The sequence below is a fragment of the Notothenia coriiceps genome, unplaced genomic scaffold, assembly GCF_000735185.1.
Source record: "Notothenia coriiceps isolate Sejong01 unplaced genomic scaffold, NC01 NC01_scaffold00031603, whole genome shotgun sequence".
Classification (NCBI taxonomy): domain Eukaryota; kingdom Metazoa; phylum Chordata; class Actinopteri; order Perciformes; family Nototheniidae; genus Notothenia; species Notothenia coriiceps.
The window spans coordinates 353,688-368,960 of record NW_011364304.1 but is presented as its reverse complement, the minus strand read 5'-3'; the positions used below and the strand labels follow the sequence as shown (position 1 = coordinate 368,960).

The 15,273-nt window shown below is 40.2% G+C and overlaps 2 protein-coding genes and 1 long non-coding RNA gene across 6 annotated transcripts; 1 reads left to right on the top strand and 2 right to left on the bottom strand.

Moving 5' to 3' along the window:
* Window positions 1–1,447: 1,447 nt before the first annotated feature.
* LOC104960161 (heme oxygenase 2) lies at window positions 1,448–3,791 on the bottom strand. Its single transcript, XM_010788133.1, has 4 exons — window positions 3,637–3,791; window positions 2,367–2,475; window positions 2,127–2,244; window positions 1,448–2,035 (listed from the first exon to the last, which is right to left on the bottom strand). The coding sequence occupies exons 2-4, from the start codon at window positions 2,441–2,443 to the stop codon at window positions 1,466–1,468; spliced, it is 765 nt and encodes a 254-aa protein (XP_010786435.1). The 5' UTR covers window positions 2,444–2,475; window positions 3,637–3,791; the 3' UTR covers window positions 1,448–1,465.
* Window positions 3,792–5,794: 2,003 nt separating this feature from the next.
* Window positions 5,795–8,446, top strand: LOC104960159 (uncharacterized). The gene is made up of 2 exons (XR_799958.1): window positions 5,795–6,329; window positions 6,421–8,446. It is a non-coding gene; the product is annotated as an uncharacterized lncRNA (long non-coding RNA).
* Window positions 6,483–14,826, bottom strand: dnaja3a (DnaJ heat shock protein family (Hsp40) member A3a). Of its 4 annotated transcripts, XM_010788128.1 has the most exons (8): window positions 14,543–14,825; window positions 14,316–14,463; window positions 14,027–14,091; window positions 13,291–13,419; window positions 13,088–13,203; window positions 12,810–12,907; window positions 10,590–10,716; window positions 10,234–10,324 (listed from the first exon to the last, which is right to left on the bottom strand). In XM_010788128.1, exons 1-7 carry the CDS (start codon window positions 14,687–14,689, stop codon window positions 10,604–10,606), a joined length of 816 nt encoding a protein of 271 aa, XP_010786430.1. In that variant the 5' UTR covers window positions 14,690–14,825; the 3' UTR covers window positions 10,234–10,324; window positions 10,590–10,603. The 4 variants fall into 4 exon arrangements, with proteins under 4 accessions (XP_010786434.1, XP_010786432.1, XP_010786430.1 ...); XM_010788132.1 differs by lacking the exons at window positions 10,234–10,324; window positions 10,590–10,716 and adding an exon at window positions 6,483–6,567 and having other exon boundaries at window positions 14,543–14,817; XM_010788130.1 differs by lacking the exon at window positions 10,590–10,716 and having other exon boundaries at window positions 9,577–10,324; window positions 14,543–14,789.
* Between the last annotated feature and the right edge of the window lie 447 nt (window positions 14,827–15,273).

The window sequence follows — 15,273 nt, the reverse complement described above, 5'->3', positions numbered from 1 at the left end:
AACTTCTTCTTTAAGAGCCTCCTCTGTCCTCCACTTGTTAACTGTATTAATGGCACCCGTTTGAACTCGTTATCAGTATAAAAGACACCTGTCCACAACCTCAAACAGTCACACTCCAAACTCCACTATGGCCAAGACCAAAGAGCTGTCAAAGGACACCAGAAACAAAATTGTAGACCTGCACCAGGCTGGGAAGACTGAATCTACAATAGGTAAGCAGCTTGGTGTGAAGAAATCAACTGTGGGAGCAATTATTAGAAAATGGAAGACATACAAGACCACTGATAATCTCCCTCGATCTGGGGCTCCACGCAAAATCTCACCCCGTGGGGTCAAAATGATCACAAGAACGGTGAGCAAAAATCCCAGAACCACACGGGGGGACCTAGTCAATGACCTGCAGAGAGCTGGGACCAAAGTAACAAAGGCTACCATCAGTAACACACTACGCCGCCAGGGACTCAAATCCTGCAGTTTATGCCAGACGTGTCCCCCTGCTTAAGCCAGTACATGTCCAGGCCCGTCTGAAGTTTGCTAGAGAGCATTTAGATGATACAGAAGAGCATTGGGAGAATGTCATATGGTCAGATGAAACCAAAATATAACTTTTTGGTAAAAACTCAACTAGACGTGTTTGGGGGAGAAAGAATGCCGAGTTGCATCCAAAGAACACCATACCTACTGTGAAACATGGGGGGGGAATCATCATGCTTTGGGGCTGTTTTTCTGCAAAGGGACCAGGACGACTGATCCGTGTAAAGGAAAGAATGAATGGGGCCATGTATCGTGAGATTTTGAGTGACAACCTCCTTCCATCAGCAAGGGCATTGAAGATGAAACGTGGCTGGGTCTTTCAGCATGACAATGATCCCAAACACACCGCCCGGGCAACGAAGGAGTGGCTTCGTAAGAAGCATTTCAAGGTCCTGGAGTGGCCTAGCCAGTCTCCAGATCTCAACCCCATAGAAAATCTTTGGAGGGAGTTGAAAGTCCGTGTTGCCCAGCGAAAGCCCCAAAACATCACTGCTCTAGAGGAGATCTGCATGGAGGAATGGGCCAAAATACCAGCAACAGTGTGTGAAAACCTTGTGAAGACTTACTGAAAACCTTTGACCTCTGTCATTGCCAACAAAGGGTATATAACAAAGTATTGAGATTAACTTTTGTTATTGACCAAATACTTATTTTCCACCATAATTTGCAAATAAAGTCTTTAAAAATCAGACAATGTGATTTTCTGGATTCTTTCTCTCCATTTTGTCTCTCATAGTTGAGGTATACCTAGGATGAAAATTACAGGCCTCTCTCATCTTTTTAAGTGGGAGAACTTGCACAATTGGTGGCTGACTAAATACTTTTTTGCCCCACTGTATATATTATATATTTATATAGTTACAACCGGCCCTTTGAGTGCAACCTTTATGCAAATGTGGCCCGCAATGAAATTGAGTTTGACACCCCTGCACTAATGTTTCCAGACATAGCCAACATTTCTTATTTTCTCTATCTCTCCAACCACCATTCCTTGTCCCTGGCCTCTCACCTCCATGTTGAACTGGAAGGCCTTGACAGCCTCGGCCACCAGCCTCTTCTTTGTATCCCCGTCCAGAACCAGCACGTTCATCCGACTACGGTAGAGCTGCTTGAATTCTTTGGCACTATGGATGCCATCAAACGTATAGAATTCCAGGCCCTCCCCTGTGGGCGGCAGCTTCATGGCTCTCTGCGCCACCTTCTTCAGCACCTGGCCCCCTGACAGGTCACCCATATAGCGGGTGTAAGCGTGGGACACCAGCAGCACGGGGTCCTCCTGCCCTACTTCATGAATACGGTCCACATAGCGCTGGGCGGCCGGGGAGCAGCTGACCTCGCTCTGCCAGTCAGGCCCGTAAAAGTACTCAAGGTCACGGGCCAGGGCCTCGCGGCGATGCAGCTCTGTAGGGAAATATAGGGGGGCAAAGTGGGGGTGGTCCTTGTTCCTTTCAATCTCCTCCTCCATGGCGGTATAGGTGTAGTAGAGAGCAACGGCACCAAGCTAGGGAAGCAAGAACAAAAGCAATAGTACTTACAGTTTTTGATTTACCTACAAATATTGTATTTTTATTTCTGATTTTCTTTTTTCTGACCTTGAAAAGCTCTTTGCGGATGCGACCCTTGAGGAAGTCTTTCACAAACTGTGTGTTTTCGGCCTTCTCGTGAACCTCCTTGGTCCCTGCTGCCAGCAGCTCAGACAGATCCTCAGGACTTGGGGGGGGAATTTTTTTTGTATTTTAGCGTTTGACAAGATCACAACAACAAACATGGTTATAATCATATTTCACTCTTTCAAAAAGGTAATTGTGTTAGAACATTAGTGGGAGACTAACCTGAGGGTGTCCTTTCCTTCATTTACAGGCCCTGCTCCATTTGCACTAGCTGTTGTCGCCATCTTGTCTGCTGACATCAGCAGTGTTCCTGTCTGCCAGTTAGTTCACCCTATAATCAGTCAAATATATAAAATCAACATCATATTTACAATCAAACTATATGGCATCAGTCATATATAAGTTTAATCACAAATAAACCTTGACAAATATATTTTTAGTATATTGGTACAGTTGTGGTAAGGGCATATACAATATTAAATTGTGTTTAATGTATTATTAGTATGACCTATGCCAAGTAACTGCTGTCGTAATGACACTTGGGTCAAGATTGCACAACAGTTTTTGGATAAACAAGGAAACAATATCAGGCTCAGGGATCTGAGGGATTGTGTAACAAAACAATAACAACACACTGGAGCAACATTTACAGTGCATTGATAATCATTTGTAAAAACAACATAATGATGACGAACACTATGACAGTTTACTGCCTTTCAATATAAAATAAAAACAATTTGAGATTAATAAAGTCTAATCATCAGGTCCATAATCATCAAATGAAGGCTTTCATTTCAGATTCAGCAATGTTTATTCAACAACAATATTTATTAATCTCTTACCCTTAAAGCAGTAGAGGTCTAATAAGAAAAAGGGGGGCTAATATCTCCCCAAACCGTTTCACTGCAGCTATTGTTCCGGAGATGATTGTCAAATAAAAGCTTCTTCTGCCAGTTACCTTAATTTAGCTGCATCCACCTCATTTACTCAAGGCAATATGCAACTGAAAGTTGTTAGGAAATGCTTAAAACAACACCAGGGCGTCAACTACGTGAACAAAAATACAGACATAAATCAGCCCATCCACTAAAACGCAGCACAGGCCTCCTGGCGTTTAACTCACAAATGCAGCTGGTGTTGTGATAAACGAGTTAATAAAGCGATTTAAAACATTTCAGTGTCTCAATGTGATCAGAAATCATTATCTAAAGCCATCTTTCATCGAGATACGCAACACATGCCATGTTTGGTATTCCTGGCGGTAACGTCATTTAACTTGCTCGGAGCATCATTTTGACAACAACAGCTAACTTTGCTGGAGGACGCTAGCTAACTTTGCTAACAGCTAGCTAGCATTTCAACTAGCCTAACAAACTTGAGATTCTTTTGACAAGCGGCGTTACATTCCAATGCAGTCTCGACACGTTTAGTCACAGATGAAATTATATATTAACGGGTTACATTGCTTTGGTATCATATTGACGTTACAAACCTTCACCCCACTACAGTGCAGAGCAGTCCGGTTAAGTAAAAATCAGGCTTGGATCCAGGACGCCACGGAACTGTACGTCCACTCATCTGTGTTCACTGTAAGCCCCGCCCCCTCCCGGCTGCTGTCAGGTGCTTCTCTGCTGCAGGAAATGCTGAGGACAGCTAATTCTTCTGCCTATACCACTAGGATACAATGCAGACATAAACATTAACACATACAAAAGAAACTACTCAGCAAAAACTGGTATTTAGCTGCGTTTTAAAAGTCCAAATTTGAAAGAGTTTAAAAAAAAAGAAGCTACAACTTCAAAAGTCTCCTTTTTTCTAATGCCTGCTATCAGTAACAACCATGGATAATGCAATTATAATATCAGGAGCACAAAACGTACCCACCAGGACATCATGTGTTTCTGTGAAGCGACAAAGAGACTCAGAACTATGAAAGGGCAAAATAATCACAATGAGAGACGAAAAGACAACAAAGAGACAAACCCACACTCACAATGACTATGATAATAGGCAAAACAACCACAAAGAGACACAAACAAAAACAATAAAGACACTAACAATTACAATGAAAATACTTTGACATCTTCTTTTGTTTGTTTGTTTGGCTTGTGAAGCACTCTGTGTTATCTTTTGTGTATGAAAAGTGATGTCTAAATAAAGTTTGATTTAAGGGTCATTCCAGAATTGGAGGACATTTCATGTCCCCCATATAAAAAATCTAATAATCCATGCCCAAAATGCTAAAACATGCACTTGTTGTGTTAAACATACTTGTCTTGAGACAAAATGTGTAGAAAATTGTAGAAAAAGTGGTTTCAAAATATTATTTAAATGATCAAATAGCTCTCGAACATCCCCTAAAATGGCATTTTTCTCTTGTCCCCGCTTCTTGGTGACCAACTTGCATGTCAAATATAACATTTAAAATAGGGATTTTATTTACATTTTTTGGTATTATTCTATTGATATATGTCTCTTGTAAAGGTAAAATCAATTTGTTAAATCATAAACATATTTTAAATAACAGTAATTTTGCACAGAAGGTGTGTCCCTCAACATGCGTTCAACCCTGTTATCGAAACCTTTTTAGATTGGCACAGGAAGTGAACAAACTGTAACTCAGATGACACAGTGGAAGTGACATCAGCAAGCCATGTGCTAGTGCCATGGGTAGACCAAAACTAAGTCCTCTCTTTTATTTTTCATATTTTTACAATATTTTCAGTCGTAAAAGAGTATGGCACTCTGACCCACTCAACCCTGTTACTGATATTACCAGAATAAAGCATATTAATTTCAAAATTATCTTTCTTGCATTAGATATCCAAGTTTGTCATTGCCTTGGAAAGTAGCATTACATGCTACATCTAGCAATAATTCCTGAGGTTAAAGGCTCAAATTAGTATTGATTTTCAACCCTGTTACTTTCAACCCTGTTACTATAATTAGAGTAACAGGGGTAATTCTTCATTGGAAAATATACATTTGATGCCAAGCTGGGCAAATCACTGTTTATTATCTGTTTTTCCTAAATACATAAAAAAACATTATAAAATAAAAGGTTCATTTTTCAAAAATGTTGGTGTCAAATTGTCCTCCAATTCTGGAATGACCCTGAAACAATGAAAATATAGGACAAACAAACACAAAGAGATAGACAACAACAACAACAAAAGGAGACTTGACCACTATGTCTGTTTGTGTTGCTGCTATGTAGCAGAGGTGGTGGTGGCTTTTAGGAGGCATGATCCTGATCATGCAAGGTTCTTAACATGATAACAAGAATCTTTAAACGGATCCTAAATTGGATGGGAAGCCAATGTAGACATTCAAATGGTGGTCACATGCAGGGGCGCCGCCAGGGATTTTGGGCCCCATGAAAAGATAATCACATTGGTTACTTAAACATTTTTTTCTTAATGCTCTAAAATAGTTTGGGCCCCTGTCAGTCACAGGCCCTTTAGAATCGTCCTAATCTTTCACCCCCTTACGGCGCCCCTGCATACACACACACACACAATCACAAAGCCTTNAAGGTCCGGCCCGCGACTTGATTTTATGTGGCCCCGCAAGAGCTTGCAAAACCTGCTTCTGTTAAGTGGCATGTAACCGTATAATAAACGTATTATATTCTTTGCAAGCTCTTGCGGGGCCACATAAAATCAAGTCGCGGGCCGGACCTTGAGTTTGAGACCCCTGCACTAGTGGGTGGTCTTTTCCCTTCAATTCTTTCTAAATGGATATAAATGTAACTAATTGTGTTAAACAAGCATAAGGATGTTATATAATCATATCAAATGCAGGACAAACTGTATGGCAGCCTGCGATAACAGCACGTATTGTATCGTTGTCCAAAGAATCTATATATTGTACTTTATTGAGCTCAGGGTGTAATTGGCTTTTGTTGCAGTATTGAATTTCATCAGTGTGTGGTTAATGATGATTCTTTGATTTGTTCAGGTGTTAATTCACAGGCTGTCTGCTATTTTTTTAATTCATGAACAATTTCTTGATTATTGGGTGTTCAACAAGCTTAACACACTTTATGTTTGTGCTGGCAGGTGTTCGATGAGTTGGAAGAGATTGGTAAAACCATCCAGGAGGATGTTTTAGATGCTGGCATGCCCGTCCATGGAGCAATGGGCGGAGACATCAGCAAATGTCCCTACTATTCGGCCAAAATGGGTATGCTTTTACATTTCTCTTTGCAGAATTCTTTCCATGAAAAAGCTTTAAAAAAAGTTTTGATGAGGTAAGCTTGTTCTCTGTGTCACAGCGGCGGCGGGCGGATCAGAATACGCCTGTCAGCTCGCCATGGCCGTACTGCGACACCCGACGGGACAGGTCCTGTGCGCTGCTCTTGCTGCTGCTCTGGCGGGATTTGCTGCCTGGTATCTGATGTGATGCTGCCGTCACCGTGCTGCTGGGAGAACAACGAGAAAAAAGGGAGGACAGTAAGGGGAATAAAAAAATCCCTCAGGTTGTTGACCATTTCCTAGTTTCTTACAAACATTCTGAACGGGTCCAGGCTTATTTAATGTTACTTAAAGGAATTGGATCTGTTCCTTGGAATTCTGATATAATGACCATAAATATCCATCTCCATCCATCCATCAAGCTACGACTTGTGAAAATGTATCCTCTATTCTTTTAAATGTGCTACCTCCTCTGAACTGTCCCTCCAACGAGTTTTGTCCTATCTGTAGATATTCTGAAGCTCCTTTCTCCTTTTGTCATGGAAGCACACTAATATTGATTTGTCCCCAATTTTAAATGAAACTGCCAGATGTAAAAAATATATATTTTAGATACTGCCCCTTAAATTGGCTCTATAGTGATTAATGAGTTAGTAATGATGAAGAGATTATCCAAAGTTCTCATGGCGAGCGTAGAGGAAACATGTCACAACATACTATGCACATGTTATGAATGAGTTTAATGGCTCAGTGTGGTCTTGCTGGGCAGACTGCTGTGGTGGTTTTGAATGAGATCTTTGTGTTGGTGCAATAAAAGATCTCAAATTGTACTTCCCGACATGAATTGAAGTTCCAAAGACAATGTGAAACGCAGTGCATCGCACTGTTGTTATTCTTTCTTTTTAATTCATCTAATTATCCAAAAATGGCCTCCAATGTTTCTACAAGTTTACCTAATTCTTAAAAGAATAGCACAACTTTGACAAGCTTATGATTGGACACGAGTGAATACACCTGAAAATGGACTCTACTAATGCATGTTCAAATCATCTTGTATTTATAAACAAAAACTGCCTGATGTTTGTTTGAATGCATCGCTTAACTGTTCAAGATGAAGTATTAATCGATGATTCAGTTTGACCTGCCACGGAAGCTTAAATCATAGGAAAGGTGAATATGATAATGGTTAAGTCTGAAGGCTAAAGATGTTAAGGTTTATTATGAACTACAGGAACTGCAGGTTAGGTCCTTCAGCTGCTCACCTGTTGTGTAAGCATCCATTTGTTATGGATACGCCAGTATGCATCATCACTAAAACAAAGTCACATTTTGTTTGTGCTCTATTTTTTTGGAACACCATTCCAAGTAATGCTCATTGCAACATGGATAAGGAGGAACATATTGTGCTTTGTGTACTGTATGCAGTGTTATTGCACTGTTCTGCAATTGAAGTTGACTAATTATCCTGACACATTAATGACATTTTATTAACTTGGCATCATCTTCCAAGCTGTTTGTTCTTTTCGTAGTTTAAAGATGTTTGACGCACAGTGTCAACGGAAACCTGCTTAAAACAAAATGTCTACCAGGTTCCTGTGTGTGTGTGTGTGTTTGCACATGATGTACAGTATGGTGTACAGTATTCTTTAACTAGCAGTCATTCAGATTTGACCTGGCATGTATCCCAAGTGATAGTGTTTTTTATCTGAGCGTCTCAGGTTCATGTTGTAGTCAGGTGGAAATACAATGCATTTCCTTTGGACTGTTATACTCCTGTAGTTCATGGTCCATGTTTTATTTAATTACATTTTTGCCAGTGTCAAAATGCTTCAGTATCTTTGGGCGAACTTAGGGAAGGCTTACTTGAATCTCAGAAGTGCAGTTGTTTTGGTCATTGTTAAACCTTAGATATAGAAGATGGGATGCTTGACTAATTCATGTTGATTTAGATTTCTCTTGCATTTCAATAACTCTGCTCCTAATCACTTTGTGTATCTAAACGCTTTATAGTGTTTGACACCCCATGGCTGTTGAATGAAATACATTCTGTTTTCCTGCTCAAGCTGAAATAAAGGTGATCCATTTGGACTGGTTTATTTATTAAAAGTACTTGTTTTTTTATAATAACAATACACGTCCTAATGATTATGTTGTGTCATTATTATGTAGCACCATCATCAGGTACAAATATCCATCTAAAAGTATCTATCCAAAAACTGGATAGATACTTTGTGATTTGGAGAAGTACATTTTATGTTGGATATTCGACAGACATTCACATGTGATCCAGCAGCGTCTTGTCACTCAGTTACAGACACTGTCAACAGTCGGCTCACATCTGAGTTAATACCAGGTTTCCTGTAAGGGACCATCAATAAATTAAACTCTGAATGACACAAAGTCAGTGTTATTTTCAATTTCTTTGTGCTAATGTGTCTCAATTATTTAAATTGATGCAAAAATCTATTCTAATGAAGGCGTCGACACTATGATTAGTGATGCTTCATGAATGAATTAAAACATATTTTCGTAGAAGATCATGTTTCAGCAGAAAGCTTACACATCTTCAGGCGCAGACTAAAAACTCGTCTCTTTCGACTCCACTTTGAGGAAATAACATTCCTAACTAAGCACTTATATACTAATAAAGGACTGGCTTATCTAAAGCCAGTTGAGTAGCACTTGAAATGTTTTGGCTCTATGAAACCTGATGTACTTATATGATTCTGTCTTCTTGGTCGAATGCACTTATTGTAAGTCGCTTTGAATAAAAGCGTCAGCTAAATGCAATGTAATGTTTCAAAAGCTTTCATGTCATGAGACCCAGTTACTCCAGAAAATAAATAGATGCAAGTCCTACTGTTCCAATGTAGATATACAATTCTGCATTTGCAGTCATTAGCTTAAATGACATGGAAGCTATTGAAAAGACTACACTTTTCTCGGAGGAACTGCTGAATTTAAATAACAATTTTCATTAATAGAAAAACTAAATTTAAATCCAATATAAAAAGGTGTCCTTTTCATTTGAGGTAATGGTCATATAATAATATTTGTATTTAAAAGTGAAAATGCAGGTAAGTTTACTAGATACACTAACAATTCAATATGATCTGATCTACCTCCGTTAGCTTTGGACTCACTTAGGGACACTTAAGTGGTTTTTACTGCATTATATCTTAATGGTTGAACAAAATATGTATCAAAGAAATATATTACTCGTTTCAAACAAATGTTCTGTGGTGGTGATTTAAAACAGAAGCTTTTCCCAGACCATATCTTTATTATAATGTACAGTATTTCTCTTGTAGGTTACACAACTATATGTACAAACGACATAATTCAAAGTGTTAAAGGTGGGACAGTTTGGTTTTCATAGTTCAGGAGCCAAACTTCTACTTCCATTGCAGACACACCTTTTCTCAAACACTTCAACTTATAGGTAAACCATGAGAGCATGACTGACGTGATGTTCAACTTGCTAGCATAGAGTGTTGTGAATTGTGGAGGAAATTGGAGCATTAATGAAACCTAATCAAGGCTTAACGAACAAATAACGGGGTCGATTTAATTCATAATAAAAACTTTTGATTAAATCTTTGTCAATACACCACTTAATTTCTGTGCACCTGAATTCTGTTATCACTATAATATCTTTTAATGTGGATCAACAGAAAACCAACGAGACATGAATGCTATTTTAAAGAAGTCTTTGCCGCCCAAATGAACACGACGGACACTTGTCCTAACGGCACATTGGAACCTCCTCTTGTATGTGGATTCAGCAGGTGATGCTCCGTCTTTTGCAGGGTCTGGGTATGTAGGTTTTTACTGATCTGTCCAAAACCTTTTCAGGACTTATCCAACACCCACTAGTCCTCAAACACCTGTTTCTTTAATATGAGCTGTGTTTGCTTTATGTAGTCCGCTCTTCTGTCCTTTGATGGACTGATGAAGCTTCTCAGTTATAGGATGACCTTTTTCCTTAAAGTAGGGAAAAAAGATTGTTAAATTAACTCTTAGTAAATGGAGCTTTTTAAAAATGAGCCGGTAAAGCAGTTCCAGTTTGAGGAATAACAAATCAAAAAATACTTGTAGGCCATCAGATTGGATTCACAGTTTGTACGCGACAGCCACAAACCAGAGAATGAAAAGTTATCCAGAGAAGCTGCAGCACGTGTTTCATAACTCTCTTTTTGTGCAGAACTGAACATAAAAATAACTTGGGATTAATCAATACTAGTCCTACCTGGTTTGTGGCTGTCAGGAGGCACTAAACAATTTCTTTAATGTGGAGAAGAAGCCCCTCTGTTCTTTCAACTCTCCTTCCTTCTCGCTTTGCCCTGTCTCAGACCGCTTATCACTGCTGCCCCCACCTGGACAGAGATTAACACTAAATCAGCTAGGCTTACCACTAAATACAACTTCCTTAATACCCATGTTGGCCAATCAGAGACGTATATCAAGCAAAACAGCAAGACTCCAGGGACAGCGATAGGGTTAGAGTTTATGAGTTGGGTTTTTCTGTTGTGCCACTTTATGTTTAGTGTTTCTTTGTTTTTGTTCCCTTATAACGCCTTGTGCGGAATGCTTTGGCAATTAGAGTGCCACAGTGACGCGTCCTAAAACCCGGAAGTAAGTTAGCATTTTACCACGTCCGGTTCCTTCACCAAAAAGCAATGTAATTTCTCCATAGAATTTGGAAAATAGCTGGAAATAAGGTCTGTGTTTGACACAAATTGAAGAGACAGATCACGTTTAGTTCTACGACATTATATACATCAGCAGTGACCCCGCTGGTGATTTTTGAAGAGTTTACGTGTCTGAAAAACGATGGTTGTTAACATGTGGCTGAATAGGACTACAGTAGTTGTCCAGGCCGTTGTACGTCATTACACCGAACACGTAAGCACTCCCGCTAAGTTTGTTTTTCCCCGTGTTCTGCTTGAAAGCAAGTACCTGCCTCCTGCAAACTGTTCAAACAAACGCTTCAACTTGTACAATTTTGAATCAGTAGTTTTGAATATGGATCTTAAGTTGGCGTGACGTTGAAGCAGCGACCCTGCTGTAGTTCGTTTATAGCATAACGTTAGCATTTTGCTTCTGGTGACTAGATTTATGATTCGAAAATTATAAAAGTAGGGTAGACATGTGGAGATTATCCGGCTGAACAAAACGTGATCCGTCTCTTGAATGTGTGTCAACCACAGACCTTATTTCCAGCTATTTTCCAAAATCCTATGGAGAAATCCCATTGCTTTTTTGATGAAGGAACCGGAAGGAGTTTACTTCCGGGATTTAGGACGCGTCACTCTATACTATGTTTAAAATGTGGTCATTCCAATAAACTCCCTTTGTATTGGGTGCAGTCACACCTAATAGTCCGCTCTCTGGTGCGCACCAGACGACAGTTTGTTACATTGTTTCATTTTTCAGAAGGTTCGGTTTGCGTTCACATGGGCAAAACTCAAACGGACTATAAACTTTAAACACAAGTCATGTGCTCGGAAATGCTGTTCAACCATTGGTCAGACATTAAGGGGGTTAAAAACGCAAATCCCGGCAATTTCTAGCGGAGCCTCCGCCATGGAGCATCAGCACTTTCGGCAGGTTATTCTCATGCTGCTGTTAATCTGGAGATCAACAGACACTAGTGGCCCGCGCATATGATTATATAATAAGACAACGTTCGTTAAAAAACATTATAACACATATAATGAGAGACGTTCTGCAGTATGGGGGGCGTTTCACCGACGACAGGTGTTCTTACTTTGATGTAGTTGACGGAGAATACTTTACACGACACTGTTCAACACTTCATTCTGCTTCACTCTTTAACTAAACAACCGCGGATGTCTTGAAAGACTCTTTCGCTGAAGACTTTGAAGATATCCGCGTTCTTGTGACACGTAAATACTACGCTTCCTATGTTTTGGTGCGAACTGCGTTCACACCAGCAATGAACCGCTCCAGAGTTCGCAAGCAAGCGCTCCGAGACCACCTATTTCAGCGGACCAGAGTCCGGTTGTTTAGTTCACTTAAGAGGTCTTGGACTGTGTTCACACCGACCCAAATGAACCGCACCAAGCGGCTAAACGCACCAGGGTTCGATTCAACCGGACTATACAAGGCTGGTGTGAACGCAGAGTGAGTTTGGTGGTCCTCTAACCCAGGGGTTCTCAAATGGGGCTACGCGGACCCCTAGGGGTACGTTGGAGTACTGCAGGGGGTACGTGAGATTTTTTATTAAAAAACCATCAGTCGTGCATAATTTCTAAAATAATGATACTATAATAAATGTAAATTCAAGTTCGGTAAAAAACATTTTTTATATTCAACATTTCTGTTTTTAACACTAGAACCGGCAACATTCCATTACTCCTAGAACCGCTTTTTCCCCCTAACAAATAGTTTCTGCGCTAATCAGGGGGTGTTTTATTGTAAAAAGTTTGAGAACCACGGCTCTAACCTGTGGTGGTGTTAGTGACTCCATTCACCGTCCCTTCTACTTCCGTCTCGTCTTCTGCGTAGCTTGTTAGCAGAGTTCTTTGTCGGTCAGTCAGCGTCCTGCACAGGAAAACAATTGGTTATGGATCTCTGAATTAGGAAACAGTTCTTATCCCCTTTCTTCAAGACTACAGCAAGTCATTGTTTTCAATTACAAGGACCTCTCATGTCCTCCATCTTGTATAAATGCAGTAGTAGACATGTTACTGGATGAGACAGATGAACTATGAGGAGTCTTACTTGGGTACTTTTATTTTGACATGGACATAATGGTCTCCGTAGCCATAACCACCGATTCGAGCGATCCCCTTCCCTGAATGACGAATCCTCTGGTCTGCCTGGATGCCCGCAGGGATCTGAAGACAAGAACAAAGAATTAAAAAAACGTCACACTGCATGCGTTTAAAAACATATTCTGATTGGAGGAGAACGTGTCTACTTACTGATAAGTTTAGTGTTTCATAAAGGCCCTGTGCCCTGGCTGTGCCGCCCAGGATAGCTTGTGCCACGGAGATAAGAAGGTCAGAGTGGACGTCTGCACCGTCCCTCCTGAACACTGGACTTTTCTGGACCTGAAAACCAACCCAGAACACGTCACAACCAATCACACGGGGTATCAAGTCATCACAATCTCAGGAAGCAGTACACCACAGGTTGTCTGAACCGAGCTTATTCTAATTCAAAGAGCTCAGACAGCTCAATGCCTCGTACTAAACCCACACACCTCCAGTACATCATACAAGACACCATTATAGCAGCTCTGATGACCACTTGGATTAAGAGTGGATTTACTTCTGATCTCGGTTTGTTTGCTCTGGGATCAATACTGATATTGCAGGTGTGACATGCAGCATCTCCTAAAAAAGCAATGAGCAGATTCAGGGGGGGGGGGTGTGAGCCACACACACAAAGCAGATGTCATCATGGACAGGATGAAGTGTGTCATTTGTCTGCTTTCATTTAAAATATGGTGGCGAGGCACTTTACCGCAGAGGTATGGGTGTGTACATGTGTGATTTAAAATGTGACCACAATGAAACTATGAGAAAATAACACTTTATTTATTAGTTTCACTGCTTTGTTCTCACTAACGCTGCTCTGCTAGCCTTAAGGAAGCCGGAGAAGGAAGACTACTATGAATACTGTGTGTTTGAAAAGATGATGCAGATATATACTCACTCTGAATGTGATGAAGATCTCCTTCTTACCAACTGGCATTCTGACTGTCTGACCATCCTCCACTCCTTGAAGCCAAAATAAAACAGTTAGATTGGATACAAGATATACATTACAGACAAGTTATTTGTAGGAATCTATCTTTTAAGTATGAAGCCCTATAGGAATGATATACATCTTCCAATTCTGCCATTGTGAATTTTAAAAGCATGCCAGAAATAAGTATGACAGGCATTCAAATCATGAATTATGTTCAGCAGTGAAGCTGGTATTTACAGTGTGAAACACGGACCTGCAGGCACAGGAACCGTCACAGTCTTCTTCTGCTTGGTCTGTCCCACCCCACGACAGGTGTTACACGGGGTGGAGATGACCGTGCCTTTGCCTCCACAACGACGACATGTGGAGCGCATCACAAACGGACCTGTGTTCACGGTCTCCTGCAGGGCGGACAATACACGTGTTTAGTAAAACAACACAGACAAACCCTGAGGGAAGGGAGAGTGTCGGAGCTCTTACCATGCCGGAGCCGTTGCAGTGGTTGCAGTGCTGGACTTTGGTGCCTGGCTCGTGGCCCTTACCGTCACAGCGCTGGCAGGCTGCTTCGATGTTAACAGAAAACTCCTTGTTCACTCCCTTTGCCGCCTGAGTGAACGTCAGCTCCATATAGTACTGTGGAGAACAAATCAAAAATGTTTGATATATTTTATCTTATTTTATCAATCTAACATGCTTCAATAGGAATATTTATTTTTACGTTGGTCTTTGTTATTTCTTAATCGTTTAACCTTTATTAGAATTATGGCATTTTTATTACCATTTTATTTTTATTTCTGTTGTACCTATATGTTCACTTGATATTGTTGCATCGATTCAGTTGTCTTGTGTCTTATCCGTCAGAGAAACCATTATTTATTTTATTTTATTTGTATTATCATACATTTTACCTCCTTGTGTCGATTAACCTGATAAAATGTTATATTTTTCCGCATGTAAAGTTCTTAGAAAATAATCTGAGGGGAATCTCTTGTTTGTTTTTAACTTGTGATGTGTCATTTTGTAAAGCACTTTGAGCTGCATGTGTTGTATGAAAAGTGATATATAAATAAAGCTTTATTATTATTATTATTATTATTATTATTATTAATGACAATTTTGGAAGATGCACCAATCAAATGTAACAAAGAACCAAAAATAGAAATCAAGGTCACTGAGGCCTTCCTTTCACTCCCACAGTCTCCCACTAACCT